General features: G+C 40.8%; 1 protein-coding gene across 1 annotated transcript in view; it reads left to right on the forward strand.

The window, feature by feature from the left end:
- The window catches only part of ADGRB3 (adhesion G protein-coupled receptor B3), a 690,088-nt gene that overhangs the window by 320,155 nt on the left and 354,003 nt on the right, over positions 1-15,930 (forward strand). Inside the window, exons 11-12 of the mRNA XM_081094478.1 lie at positions 1,097-1,291; positions 13,451-13,519. Of these exons, the coding sequence (XP_080950604.1) occupies positions 1,097-1,291; positions 13,451-13,519 (264 nt within the window). The remainder of the gene's footprint in view (positions 1-1,096; positions 1,292-13,450; positions 13,520-15,930) is intronic.

Here is a 15,930-nt window from a genome sequence, read left to right on the forward strand (position 1 = left end):
AATCATTGATTGGCTGCCTCCTGCTTGCCCTCCCCTGGGGATAGAGCCTGGAACTCAGGCATGTGCCCCGACTAGAAATTGAAACCTTAACCTCCTGGTTCATAAATCCATGCTCAACCACGGAGCCACACCAGCTGGGCTAAGCCTTGCATCTTAATAGTTTGTTTTGCTGCTGAAGACCTAGCTGAGAGTTTTGGGGTATTTTTTGTTTGTTTGTTTGTTTTTGTTGTTATTGTTTTATTTTTGTTGTTAGAGTTTATTTCTTTTTAAAATAAAGCTAAGCCCTGACCGGTTTGGCTCAGTGGACAGAGCTTTGGCCTGTGGACTGAGGGGTCCCAGGTTCGATTCCAGTCAAGGGCATGTACCTTGGTTGCCGGCACATCCCCAGTGGGGAGTGTGCAGGAGGCAGCTGACCAATGTTTTTCTTTCATCGATGTTTCTTATTCTCTATCCCTCTCCCTCTCCCTTTCTCTCTGTAAAAAAATCAATAAAATATATTAAAAAAATAAACAAAATAAAATAAAGCTAAAATAATCTAGCTTTCAGTCATGTCATAGTAGATCTCTAAAGTTATAGATATGTTCTAAAGCTAAAATGTCCTTGTGACAACTTAATTTTGCTACTATAGAAAGATATGTTTATTTTAAGAGGTAAGGCAAAAATTAAGCTTGGCATGTTAATAAAACTGGAAATCTTGAAGTATTTATAATTTCCTGTCTCTAAATTTCTTGACCACACCTTACTAAACTGTCTCCCTGTTTACCACATGCAAAAGTAATTTTTTATTTCTACTTCAGTTAAAAACCTAAGCTAATACACACTTTCTCCAATGTGTTGAATTGTGTGCTCTGAGAACAAGATAAAAGCAAGTCTGTCAAGCCTGCCCAAGGTATATACTCTCATTAGTTTCCGCATGCTGAATATTCATCGAATGTGGGACACACACGATGTGCAGTTTTGAAATCCCCCTAAGTGTTGCAAAGCTATGTTAGAGTTGAGTCTCCAATTGAAGTTCATTTGTTGGATGACGATCTGCAGAGAAATAGTTATGAAGATTCTGATATTTATTCTGTTGTGTTTTTTTTTGACCATCCAGATTAAAGAACACCTGGCTAAGGGGCAACGAATGCTGGCAGGTGACGGGATGTCCCAAGTGACCAAGACACTGTTGGATCTAACTCAGAGGAAAAATTTCTATGCAGGGGATCTTCTGATGTCTGTGGAAATCCTCAGAAATGTGACAGACACATTTAAAAGGGCAAGTTACATCCCTGCCTCTGATGGTGTCCAGGTAAGGGAGAAATCCCGTGAAGGAAAAGACTAGTGAAGATGCAATCAATTTTTGGCCCAAAGAAGTCAGTGCAGCCCAGGAGGGAGAGAGTGCTCCCTCGTGCTTGGGGAAGCTTCTAGGTTGTATTGAGTGCGAGCTCTGACAATGACCTCGATTCCCTTAGTCTACACCCCAGTGTCCTCAACCATAAAATGCTCATAATACACCTCAAGGAGATCCTGAATGAGAATGTGTGGGAAGTGCATTGAGCCCTCAGATAAAAGGCGCTGTAGCAAATTCAAGGTTGTATCATGGATATTTTATTCCCACATTTAATATCACCATCTCGCCATAGGAGACTATTAAAAGTACATTAAGCATAATGAAAGCACATTAACTATAACATGCAAAGAAGACATACTTTAAGTTTGTTTGGGGTGTTGCTACTAAAAGGGGGAAGGCCATATTTAATCTTGTGGAACCATTACCTGAAAATATCAGGCAGGTAGAGAATTGTTCTGGATAAGAAAGTCAGAAATTCAATAAGTCCTCACAGCATATTTTTCCTGTAATGGAAGATTTCTAGAGCAGCCTTGTTTACTTCCATAATAAAGTTTAAGTACTCACCCAATTTCAGTATTGCCTTGGCCATTAAAACAAAGCTTGTTGAATGGCAAACAAAGCATATTAAATATAACTCTAGTTTGCATTTCAGATTAACTCTTTTTGTGCTGTAGGCTACCATGTATTCCTACCAAGAATGCTGAGTCTATTTCTACATTTCCAGCATAATGTCCTTCCTGTATCTCTGCATAAAGTTCATTAAAGTAAAGGTTTGGCAAAATGCCCAGATCAGGGAGTTTTCCTTCAGCCTACTCTTCATTTGGGAGTCTTATTTGCATTTCACTTGGAGAAAGCAGAGGGTTTTGTTTGTTTTTGTTTTAATCAGCTATTGAGAGAGAGAAAGAAAAAAATAAAAGCTTTTTGGAATTATGAAATCATTCATTAATTATATTGATACCCTGATTGGTAAAAAAAGGCACATATATTAATTAAATATAGGCATATTCTGCTGAAAGTAACGGCTATGAGAATTATTGGAGGTGCATTCTATATCATATCACCAGAATCCTCTTTTTTTCACATATATATGTCCCCCTACGGGGGATCAAGCCTGCAACCTGGGCATGTGCCATGACAGAGAATAGAGCAGACAGCCTTTTGGTGCAAGGGACGATGCCCAACAAACTGAGCCACACCAGCCAGGGCCTGGAATACATTTTTAATTGTAAAAATACATTGGGAGGTAAGGTAGGGAGATTACCATCATTTGAGCATTTCAAAGGTATTTTCTTCCTCACAAAGAATGAAACAGTTCCATAATTTTCAAATTAAGTAAAGTAAGTAAAGTACAGCTTTTCTCTGTAGTTCTCAAATACTTCTATTCATTAGCATTTACATTAAAAAATGACATTAGAAGTCCTTGACACAATGCAAATGTTGTAATTTCAAAACTCCTCAGACGTGTTCATGGGGAAACATCAGGCAGAATGGTGCTCTAAATAATCTCTAGGGCCTCTTCTGACTCTCAAGAGTGTAGGACTTTAAGATTTTAGGTGCAAAAATTCAAGCAACTGAGATTAGCAGGTTTTGGGGGAACATATTTTGATTGAACTACTCCCTACAGTATGTTGACTCAATGTACAATTAGTTTAACCAAAGGCTTAGTCATGGACATTAGCTGGTTTGACTAATCAGAGCCATTTCGCTGTTTTGTTGCCATTTTGACATAATCAGAAATAGGTCCCTCCATTTCCGTCCTACTCTCTCATTAGCCCTCCATTTATACCCATATTCTGCACAAACGGTGTCCTAGTCATTCCTTCACAGCAGGAGCTGCATTTTTCTTTTTCATTGTCTCTGCTGGTCTTTTCAGGCACCTGGTATGCCCTCCTCTTCTAGAATTATTTTTTCATCCATCTCCACAGGTCAAAATCCTAGCCCAACTCTAGCAACTCTTTCTGAATGCCAGACAAGCAAGCCCCTAACTCCATTCAAAAATTATCTTTCTCTTTTCTGAAATCCCAGAGAACTTTTTAAATTTTTCACAAAAATTTTATACAAATATTATGTATATATGTGTTATGTATATATATTATATTATATATATACACATATAGTCTTTGCTTTAACTCCAGTTTCTAGCCTTCTTTAATATCTCATGTACCAAACTTACACTTCAGTTTCCTATTTCCGAAAGTTCTGGACATTTCTGGTTGACTAGGATCTCAGGCTTAATATGGCACCAACTGAACTCATCTTGAATTGCAAATTTTCTACTTCCCTTTACAGAACCAGCAGTCTTTAGGCTGGAACTGTATTGCCATCTTGACGTAGTTGGGGAAGTAGGAAAGGCAGTGGAGGGTATAGAGCAGGGGTCCTCAAACTTTTTAAACAGGGGGCCAGCTCACTGTCCCTCAGACCATTGGAGGGCCGGACTATAGTTTAAAAAAAAAAAACTATGAACAAATTCCTATGCACACTGCACATATCTTATTTTGAAGTAAAAAAAAAACAAAACGGGAACAAATACAATATTTTTATTTGCATGTGGCCCGTGGGCCGTAGTTAGAGGACCCCCTGGTATAGAGTAAGTGTGCTTGCCCTCTAGGCAGAATACTGAGCTTCAGGTCATGACTTAAATACTTGTTAGGTCGGTGATGCTAGATAAGTTACTGGACTTCTCCGTGACTCAATTTTCTCTTCCATTATATGGGATAAAGGTACTTTATAGTGCCAATGTGAGGACTAAATAGTCTATGTAAAACTTACAAGCATGTTTCAAATAGTAAGAGCTCAAAAAATGTAGCTCTTATTATCCCAGAAGGTGTGCAGTACCCTGATGGAGCAAAAGCCCAAAGCATCCCTGGACTACAGGTGTCTGCTGCCCATGCAGGGGTGGATTTTGTTGTCTCTCCTATCAAGAAAGGAAGGTTAGATGCTCCTCATGTCATTGACTCATAAAGAATGGTGCTGATTTTTCCCTTTTCCACTCACTACAGAGGAGAAGGGCAGGGAAAATGTCAAGGAAAATGGGAGTCAGAAAGAATCATCAATCCTTGAGGTTGACACTGCAGGGCCAGTTAAAAGCTGGAGAGTATGTGGATGAAGACAATAGCTTAAATCAATACCTGGGATTCCTGGCACAGTGGGAACCAGGTCTTGAACAGGACCATAACACCCAGCTGACAATTGCTCCAAGTCGTAAATGACTGCTGTTTTCAGTGCTTAACAGCCTGAGAGGATTCCCTGTTGTTTCTCTGTGGTAGAGAGAGCCTTGTACAAATAACAGCTCTTTCTTGTCAGTATTTAAACCTTGCCCTTACTCTAAAGGTGAAAATGAGAAATTCGATGCCAAATAACGTCCTTAAATGGGTGAGATATTAAGTAACAAATCTTGCTTCACAAATCAACATGAGTATACCCTACCACGAAAAGACTTTAGCAGATGGCTGCTGGCTGCTAGGAGCTCACAGTCTCCATAGGAGAGTACAGTACAAAGTATGTGCGGCAATCAGGTGGGCAAAGCGAGGGAGACAAAGATGTTTTAAGAGAATACACACACACACACACACACACACACACACACACACACACACACTAGAGGCCCGGTGAACAAAATTCGTGCACTTGGGTGTGGGGGGGTATATCCCTCAGCCCGGCCTGCACCCTCTTGCAGTCCGGGAGCCCTCAGGGGATGTCTGATTGACGGCTTAGGGGAATGGGCCTAAGCCAGCAATCAAACATCCTAAGCCGGAAATCGGACATCCTTAGCGCTGCTGGCAGAGGCAGGAGAGGCCTCCTGCCACCACCGCTGTGCTCGCCAGCCATGAGCCTGGCTTCTGGCTGAGTGGTGCTCCTCCTGTGGGAGTGCACTGACCACCAGGGGGGCAGCTCCTGCATTGAGAGCCTACCCCCTGGTGGTCAGTGCATGTCATAGCGACTGGTCGTTCCACTGTTTGGTCAATTTTCATATTAGCCTTTTATTATATAGAATAGAGCAGCTTGTCAACTAAAAATGCCATGGAATGTGAATAAATGGTTGTGGTTTTATTTTTTTAAAAAACACAGTAAAACGTCTGATAGGTGGTTTTGTCCTTTTGGAAGCCCCCATTGTTTACTTCAGAGTCAATAAAATACTGAGATTTGGGTTAACACAATGTCCCTACAGGTAGTTTAGTTTTTTATTGTGATTCCATTTATTATCAAATATTGGGAGAGCCCTGGCCCAGTGGCTCAGTTGGCTGGAGCATTGTCTAGTACCGTGGCTGGCAAACTGCGGCTCACAAGCCACATGTGGCTCTTTGCCCCCTTGAGTGTGGCTCTTCCTAAGCCTTAAGAGTACCCTAATTAAGTTAATAACAATGTACCTACCTATATAGTTTAAGTTTAAAAATTTGGCTCTCAAAAGAAATTTCAGTCATTGTACTGTTGATATTTGGCTTTGTTGACTAATGAGTTTGCCGACCAAGAGTCTAGTAGTACATGAAAAGGTTGTGGTTTGATCGATTCCCAGTAGGGTGTATATGGAAGGCAATCTCTATCTTTCTCTCTCTCTCTCTCTCTCTCTCTCTCACTCTCTCTCTCTCTCTCTCTCTCTCTCTTTTGTTCCCTTCTTTTTTTTCCTCTAAAATGAATAAAAACCTATCCTTGGGTGAGAATCCCAAAAAATTCCTGGGACATGTATTAGTTTGCTAGAGCTGCCATAACAAATAAGACAGACTACGTGGCCTAAACAACAGAAACTTACATTCTTATAATTCTAGAGTCTGGAAGTCCAAGATGGTTTCTCCTGGGGCTCTCTCCTTAGCTTTGCACATGGCTGCCTTCCCCTGTGTCCCCCATCTGGTGTGTTCTCTCTGAGCACCTAACCCTAGTATCCACGTGTCCTGACGTCATCCTATAAGTACACCTATTGGATTGGATCAGGGCCCACCCTAAAGGCCTCATTTTAACTTAATTACCTCTTCAAAGGCCTTGTCTCCACATACTCTCACATTCTGAGGTCCTGGGGGTTAGAGCTTCAAGTTAATGAATTTGGGGGCAGCCACTATTCGGCTCAGAATAGGGAATCTTGAGAATTTCCCCTTAGCAAAGAGTCATGTGCCAGGCCTCTTCCCAAGGGAAAGGACCTGCTATGGCTTCTGCTTGTAGTGTTGTCAGGGGTAAACTTGTAATTCACACATGATTCTCACACATGCTGACTCTTTGATGTGTCAGCCAGGCCTGCCCAAACTTGGGTGATGGGTCAGTACTTCATTCCTTACTTAAGAAGCACCCCTGGTTTGTTTTTGAGGATGATTTTGCCACCCTGAGTTACAATGTTTGTATAACTTTGCCAGGCTACTTCTGGGGAAAAAATCATTTAGCATATTTAATTGTATTAGTTTCACTAACTTTCTGTCCTCTTATTTTTAAATGGAAGCCCCAGAATAAGACCAAGTTCATACCCCATAGCACAGAACATGGGCTATTGCTTCTCTCCATGCAACCTCCCATGCCTTCTGCACCTCAAAGCAAACCACTCTGCTACCCTTTGCTAAAGCCCTTGATCCTCAGTTTAGCCTGGAGAGACTGGCAGTATTGTGTAAAAATTGTCCATCCAAGCTATTCAGAAATCCCACAGATCAATGAGATTAGTGTGAAAGATTCCTGGATCAATCCATGTCCTCATGTCATTTTCAAAATGAGTCAGAGTTTCTGGTTTCTGTCAGACTTGTGACTAAGAGAAGAAGGAAAAGAGATGTCCTTAAAGACTGTTTTTTTGTCCCTAAACTAAGAAATGTGTGGAATATTTACTTCCATAATTTGCTCTCACATTCCTCTAGATCCGCAGATTGCAGTGGTCAAACATGAATAGTCAGTGCTGCTGGCAGAGCTCTCTGACCGTTCAGGCCATCCGGCCTGCTGTGGATCCCACTCCTGACCTCCCCAGCCTTTGTACCCCAATCCCTTGTCCCCCAGTTATCCCCTGCTTTTCCAGTAGCTCAGTTTCTTGTCTCTGAATTATATTCTTGATATATATCTTTCCCTGAAACCTGCTAGGAGCGCCCTGGACTATAATCTCCTGTCTTCCTGAATCCTTGATACTAGTAGTTTCTAATTACCCATGGTTAGATGATATGCTGCTTGGATAGGTATTCTGGATAAGAGACCTAAACCCTAGTATAGGGATCAACAGGTCACTGGTTCGATTCCTGGTCAGGGCACATGCCCGGGTTGCAGGCTTGATCCCCAGTAGGAGGCATGCAGGAGGCAGCCAGTCAATAATTCTCTCTCCCTCTCCCTTCCCCTCTCTCTAAAAAATCAATAAAAAGGCATATTTAAAAAAATAAGTTTTATAGTTCCTTTCCTAGGCTTCATGAGAACCCTGGTGGCACTGAAGATGGGGCAGGGGAATGTGTTGAGAGGAGGTAGCAAATTAGATGAAGACTAGTTACTGATGATTTTTTATTCCTTCAGTGCCTAGCCAATGATCATATATACAGTAGGGATGCAATCAAACTGAAATATTTGAGTGTGTATATCGTCCTATGCTTTATGCTGTACACTAGGGGCGCAAGAGTAAACAAAATACAAATAAGCCCAACTAGATTATAGCCTAGTAGAGGAAAAAAGCCCTAAATGGATCATCCTACAAGTGCATCATAATTAAAAATTGTGATACACTTTAAAAGAACACTCCGAGTCCACATGTTTGTCCCCTGTCATCCTGTAAGTGGGTGCTACACCGCTGGCTGGCTGCCTGCATTACTCTCCTCTCTTTTACCTCAGAGTGAAGGAGCAATTCTTCATCCGTGGTGAATGCATGGTAGTTTTGCTGAGGCGCTTGTGCCTGATGGTGAGTGGAGTGGAGTCAGAGACTGTCATGCCAGTCCACCTTGTGTTTGGGAAAGCCGACTATCAGAACAGAGAACAGGGCCCCTGTGGTAGATAGAACCTCTTTCGTCACATCATAGGTTCATGGTTGATTACTTCTACATACTGGCTGTTGCCTTTTCCTGTGGATTGGGTGTTAAGCCTGAATGAGAAAGATACTGGGAAATTAAAAATAAAAATCTTCATTGAAGAAGATCAGGGAGAAAAAAAGGATTTGCAGACCCAGTATACTTGGGGAGGGGGTGATATGATAAGGTCTTTTTTTAAGGAAATTGCATATAAATCTAGACATGAAAAACAGGAAAGGGTTATCTGAGTAAAGAATTAGAAGCAGAGCAGTGGAAGGGAGGAAACAACATTGCCGGGTCCCAGAAGCTGGGCACAAAGGAGCTCGGGGGGCATGAAGAAGTCTGATGAATCTGCACTAGAGACAGCAGGGCGCAGGAGAGGGGGTAGGATAGTGAATTAGACTTGGAGAGATAGGAAGGGCTAGATCAGACACGGCCTTGCAGCTGTCACCTGCTCTGCAGAGGAATCAGTGACCGACCTGTGCTGTGTGCCCTTAGCCAATGGCTTGTCCCTGCTTCGTGGCTCAGCCTGTAAGCCTTTCTCATGCTCCCCCTATATTTCTAGTCAGGACTACCACTACTCCTTAAGATTCAGTTCCACATTATTAAATCTATTGCTTAGGGCTTGTCTTTGACTCTCAGTGCCCAAGTATTTTGCTGGTGGGGTAAGGGGAGGAGAGCACACCTGGGGGACTCAGATATCTTAAATCATTAGCCTAATCTACAACTCTCTTTCTACATGGAATTCAGGAAAAGCTCAACACTATGACATGCTTCAGTATATCTATATAAAGTTATATATAGCTCATGAAATATTTGTCAAGTAGAAGGAATCAGACGTTGGATGAAGAATTATTTACCACTTTCCATAAAAGAGTGTGTCCTTTCAGTCTCATGTCGTCCAACATAGGAATTGCACTTTGTTGTTTTGTTTGTTTTTATTTAAATTCTTTATTGTTTAAAGTATTACATAAGTCTCCTTCCCCCCCCCCCATTGATCTCTCCCCGGCTGCCCCCACTGCCCAGTAAGTGCTCCCCCACCCCCGTCTGTGTCCATTGGTTTTGCTCATATGCATGCACACCAGTCCTTTGGTTGATCTCTTACCCTCTCACTCCCCCCACCCCGCCTTCCCTTATAGGTTGGACAGTCTATTCCATGCTTCTGCTAAGGGAAATAAGCCAGTCAGAGAAAGATAAATATCACATGATCTCACTCATTTGTGGAATGTAATGAGCAACATAAACTGAGGAACCAAAATAGAACCAGAGTTGTAGGAATTGCACTTTGAATGTGGCAGAAACTTGTGTGCTTCTCTTTATAACAACCCTTTACTGCACTGATTTTCATAATACTTCCTGCAAAGAAAAAGCAGAGTCATGCCTTTTGTGTCCGATAATTGCTGGGTACAGTGCCGCTCACGTAGTAGGTGTTTTATGACAGCAACACTGAAAACTCCTCTCAGCAGAATACATCCTTAGGAAGGACAGCTTTTTGCTGAACAAATTATAGACGCTGGAGTTAGTGGTGGATCAGCTCTGTGCTCTTCGTATTGCCCAGAGAGGATTAGGCTATAAAAGAGGATCGGAGAGAGTGCGGCCGGTTGTGGAAGTCTATAGCAGTGTTATAGATGCATATTTGCCATAATGTGGCTATAAAGACAAATCATGCAGCCAGTCATAAAAAAGATAACACAGGGGGCATAAAATCATAACGCTGCCATATATCCAGTACTTAGTATGTGTCAGATACTGTGCTAGGACTTAGCTCCAAGCTTCACAACAGCTATTATCATCTCTTACAGGTCAGACAAGAAAGACACAGGTGGGCAACGTTAGCCCACAACTACCCAGTTTATAAATGTTGGGGGAACTTCACACCAGGTCTGTCCACTTAAAGCTCTAAACTTAGACTCTGCCAAGGACACTCCATTTTCCAAATAAGTTTAGGCCATAGAGGTCAGGCCTGATCCAAACACAGCAAAACAAAGATCTGTCACACACCACTCAAGGGCTGACATAAGTGACCTGCTCCATGCGTTATCCAAAGACAGATATTACCACAAGTAGCGGAGCTCTTAAACAGTCTAGCGAGTAGAGGATCTGTTGCCATGAAAGGCACTTAATTCTTTCCTCAAAACTTCAGTCAAGTGGCCTGAAACGCTACGAGTGTCCTGTTCACAATACGGTGCTTGGTTCCGCTCTGTTTATCTATCAGCCTGACCTTTGAGTAAATGTCAAAGTGAATTTATGTATTTTTTTCCAATGTGCATGAGACATATTTGAGGAGCAGGGTCAGCTCAAATGAATGATGCTTGAGTCTTGTTAAAACCTGAGGTGTACTGACTTTGTGACTTCATTACAGTCACGTGTCACTTAAAAATGGGATGTGTTCTGAAAAATGCCTTATTAGGTGATTTCACTGTTGCCTGAATGCTTAGGGGCCATGATGAACAAAATGGCACGAGATTAAATTAAGCAAAAAAGTGAAAATGATGCAATCAAGAGACGTGAGATGTACGAGGCTGCTGCTGGCTTAACATGGAACACTATGTTACAGCAAACATTTTTTTTTATAAGTAGAAAGAGTATACTCTAAAATAACAATGAAAAGTATAGTAAGTACATAAACTACTATCATAGTCATTTATTATCATCATCAAGTGTTATGTGCTGTACATAATTGTATGTGCTATAGTTTTATACCACTGGCAGCACAGTAGGTTTGTTTATACCATCATCAGCACAAACATGTGAGTAATGTGTTGTGCTATGACTTTAAGGTGGCTATGATGTTACTAGGTAATAGGAGTTTTCCAGCGCCATTATAACTTATGGAACCTCCGCCATATACAGTCCATTGTTGTCCAAGATGTTATGTGGTGCATGACTGCATTTCTTTTAAGTCAGGATCTCATGAGACACCTGCTATAGACAAGGCTGAGGATACACTGATGAACAAGAAATACTGGCTCCCATAAATGCCCCTCAACCCCCTCTTAAAATATTTGGGCTTAGCTCACTGTGCCTCTGCATAGCCCCACAACTGATGGTTCCCAAATTAGTAGACAGGGAGGTAAAAGGAGTTTATTCTGTACTACTTTCTCACACTGATTTAGTAAAGTCTGATTTATTGGCCTTAGAAAGTGATAAAAACACATTTCTTATACTCTCTGGTTAGTTGAATGTAATTTAATAATTTGCGTTTTTGATGTGTGCCCTTTGCTAATTTAAAAATAACCAAACTCTGATTTTATCATTTTGATTCAGGAATTGACTGGCCTTCATATACAGTGTAGTAGTTACTGACCCACTGTGAGCAAACCATTCTTTGTGAAGTGTTTTCCCAGAAATGGAGATGCTTTTATACAAATCGCTCCCCCTTCTGGTGCTGTCTCTTGTTAGCAGCAGCATGCATTTTGTGTAAAAGCTGGCAGGGGTTAGGATGCAGATCAGGGTCCTGGACCTCAGCACAGCTGACTGGCTTGGACAGGGATGAAATCTGCAACTTCTGCCTCATTAGCAACCGGTCTCCAACTGAGTTAACCAGCCTTAGGCAATTGGCGAACGCTGAAGGTTAATTCTTTCTGCCCATAGGTAAAGTTACAGCTCAATGAACTAAGCCCTAAAAATGTTATAGCTCCATCCAGGACATTTTAAGTGGGGGGGAAAATGGCTGGTAGTACAAAAAGGTGAAATGAATTGCAAACAAGTCTAAAACAGACTTGCAATTTTTTCCAAGAGTTGTACAAAATATTCTGTGACTTTTATAGAGGGTATGACTCAAAACATGTTTCAACCATCTGATTGCCAGAAACTATTAAAATAAATAGTACAAATAGGGCAATTAAATATAGACACCAACAGTGTCAAACCACATGAGAAAAGAAATGAAGCAGCTTTGTTTTTCTTGTAAAAACACCCAGGTGAATTTATTTGGAATTAGAATAAAGGCCTGCTTTGAAAAGCTAGATAGGGAGGAAGACTGAAGAGAATAAAAAAATGATGATAATTCCCCCCTCGAGGGAGTCCTTTTCTGAACTAATATATTCGTATGAGGCCTTGCTGAATTATACACAGACCAGATAGTAAAGCCTCCAGGGACAGAACCAAGGGCTACTGCCTCTGTAGTTTAAGTCTAATGTCATGGATTCATTTTACACTTCCTAGGCGTCCTGCGATCCCAGGCCACTGCTCATCCTCCACAGACACCTGGCTTTCCTCTCCTGGCTCCTGTGTCTTGCAGACACTGCGTTTGAGAGCTCAGGGAGGTCTCCCCAGTAAGCATCCCCGTGTGTGAGATAATGTGACACCATGGAACCGAAATGAGCCCCATTCTCTGGCAATGTGGACCCTGGGAATGAAAAATGAATGTCAAAGTGTGCCTGTCTGCACATAAAGAGAAAAATCGAAAACTCGTTTTGAGTACTGCTAGCCTAAGGCCAAGCCAGGAGGCCCTTCAACAGTTACTTAGGGATGAGGGTGATCGCAAGAATTTGGAACTTCAGTATGAACATGTTACTGTGTCTATTCATTCCTCCACTTAGCTTCCTGGCGGGAGGCAGAGGACCAAAGAAAGCAATTCGAAAATAGCTCAGGTGTATTGAGAGTGTACCGTGTGCTAAATGTCAGGTACTTGGAAAACTGCATGTAATTTTTGAAATAGGTAGTTGTAAACGTTAAGGAAGACCAACCAGGAAGGACAGAGTCAGGATCCAACTGAGGAAGCTGGTCACTTGCCTCAGCTTTGCTCATGGGGTTGCCCTCACTATAATGCTCATTGAAACTGCAATTCAAGTACCAAGCGCGGTTCACAACCGGTTAACTTGTAATAACAGAAACATGGGACTTTCATAACAAAAGGAAGAAAACTCATTTCTGGCAATAGTGTGACAGAAAAGAATATAGAATCCATAATAGATCAAATTATTGTGACACTGTTTTACCTTCCCTGATGTCTTCTGAGGTGTACATGTAAAGTTATGTAGAAATTCTAGAATTATGGTGCTGAGAAAGGGTCCTCAGAGATCTTCTAGATTTCTAGAATAATATGTTAGGGCCATACAACAATACTGCAAAGGGTTTATACCCTCATCATAAAATCAGACCCAATGGATATTGTTGAAAAGTACATTCTCTCTTGTAACATTAAACCTTTATCTAATTTAATTTTCAGAACTTCTTTCAAATAGTTAGCAACCTTCTAGATGAAGAAAACAAAGAAAAATGGGAAGATGCACAACAGGTAAGGTTGGAGTTATTTCATGATGTAAAATGAAGTTGGTTAAATAAAGTTTAAAAATATGTGAAGAAATTAATGGCTTGCCTTTTCAAGAATATCAAAGGGGACTTTTAGAAGTCATTGTGGATTATATTATACTAATTTTACAGAAAACAAGTTATCTCTCTTATAACAATCAATGGAATGAATAATCTTAACATGAGAAAACTGAGCAGATTTAACTAATTTATAACTTAATACATAATAACTATATGCCTTGTCAGTCGGTTTCTTTCCTGTCTTCAGACTGGAAAAACAGCAAATGTAAAAGCACATATTGCAAATGGAACAGTGGGGTATGAAGGAATAAACCATTTGCATTTACCACCACACTATATATAATCTTGATCATACATGCAGACGTGCACTTTGATCCAAAGCCAAAAGCTGTAAATATGAGTTCTCATTTTAAATGTTTAAATGGAAAATTCTGCTCCCCCCCCCCCCCCCCGCCTTTCTGCTGTGCGTGATCAGTGTAGCAAGTGGCCCTATTGGTTTAGTTATTGTTTTAAAATGCTTTGCACTGCCACTGGTGCAATATTATCTGACATATGGCCAATAATGTTTTTTTTCTATATTGCAGCAAAAGTAGGTTAGAGGTTAAGAAGAGGGGAATATTTTTTACAATCCTGTAAAAATGTAATTTAACTGAATGTTAAACTTTGTTTTCTACTTGACCCTTATTAAAAACTCCAAGGGAACAATGCATTCTTGAAAATAAGAATATTTTCTGAGGTTCAGATGAGCCATCTACCCCTTCTTCCTTGTAAATCACATCTGGGTCCTGAGGAGTAGGGCATGGCCTTTATTCCTATTATGATAGGAGCTCTAAAAATAATCCAGTGTGGGTCTACCTCATTATCAGGTACCAATTCGGTGCTTCTGGCCATAGCAAGGGAAAAAGAAAGTACCCCTTGGTTTAAGACCCTGAATCCTTTTCTACTAGTTTCAATTATATATTTGTCCTTGGCATTTTTTTCAAGAGGAAAGCCCCATCCACTCACTGCAAGTAAAAGGTCTTTCCTTAGTAAACTGCCACAGAAGCTAAGCACATCTTTCTAGAATCCTGGAGACGATTAATTATGAGTATATTTAGAACAAATGTGTAGCATCCTACAATTTGCAATTTATCCGATGCTGGTATTTATTGTGAGGTCCCCACGTGAGTGAATAATGAATGGTGGCAGAACTTCTCAGCAATGGAAAATTCTGAAGCCATAATCCAACTATTTACCTGTGATTTTAAGTTAACTATAGTCATATCTTTCACTTATTTTTCAGGAGTGATGATCCTTAATGCTTTTTAAAAATAACCATTTTAAATTAAAAACAACTGTTTTTTGTAGCTTTTACAAAGAAGTGTTTTCATAAATGCAGCCATATGGTGGATGAATCTCCAAGTTTGTGGCACAAAGGGTAAACTCTTCAGAAATAAGCCCGGTTTAAAATCCACCAAATAGTCCCTAGTCCCGAGTGGCCCCCTTATCTTATTTTAGCGTAATTGCCTCAGCAAAATAAAATATAACACGTGGCTGTATAGGCATTTGGAAAATATGACACTTTTGAGCAACAACAACAAAAAACAGAATAATTTCAGAACGTGTTTGCTGCACATCAGCCATAGTTAGGAAGGATGAAACTATATTTAGTTTCAGCATTCTACTCAAAACGTAGCATACTAAAGGAGAGAAAAAAGGCTCCACTTTGTATTACACTGTTTCATACGCCATCACTGTGATTTGAACAGACAAGTCCATTTCAGTCCAGACAAGCCATTTTAATTTCAGGCGTGATATCACGTTCTGTGTTTTCATTATACTGAAAATTCCCTTACCTACAGCAGGAGTGGGCAAACTTCAACCAGGGAGCCAAATCCAGCCTCACACGTGTTGTGTAAATAAACTGGGAATACAAGCACATTCATTCATTTACATAATATCTATGGCTACTTCTGTGAGACAAGGACAGAGTTAAGTTGTTCCAACAGAGACCCCCGACCCACAAAAACTGAAAATGTTCCCTGTCTGGCCCTTTACATAAAAACGTTACCAACCTCTGCTCTATTTTGACTACTGCTGGGGAAATAGAATTAAAAACAAAATCTTCTGCCAAGCTAGCAAACCCCTCCGCAAAGGTAGAAGAGAAAGAAAAGAGTTTTATCTTTTTATTGAATAAGCACTAAACTGCACCAGAAGGTGATGGATCACAGGAAATCCGCTAAGAAAATGCAAGGACAAAAAGACATCTCACCCCTTTGAATAGCCCAGCGAATACAACAGATTATACATGTGTCCTCAAGATAAACAGTAACTAGTCCTCGAGTAAGAGAACTTGATAGCACAATTTGTCACACATAGTTCTTCTGAAATTCACTT

Source organism: Myotis nattereri, assembly GCF_964212035.1.
Source record: "Myotis nattereri genome assembly, chromosome: 6".
NCBI lineage: Eukaryota > Metazoa > Chordata > Mammalia > Chiroptera > Vespertilionidae > Myotis > Myotis nattereri.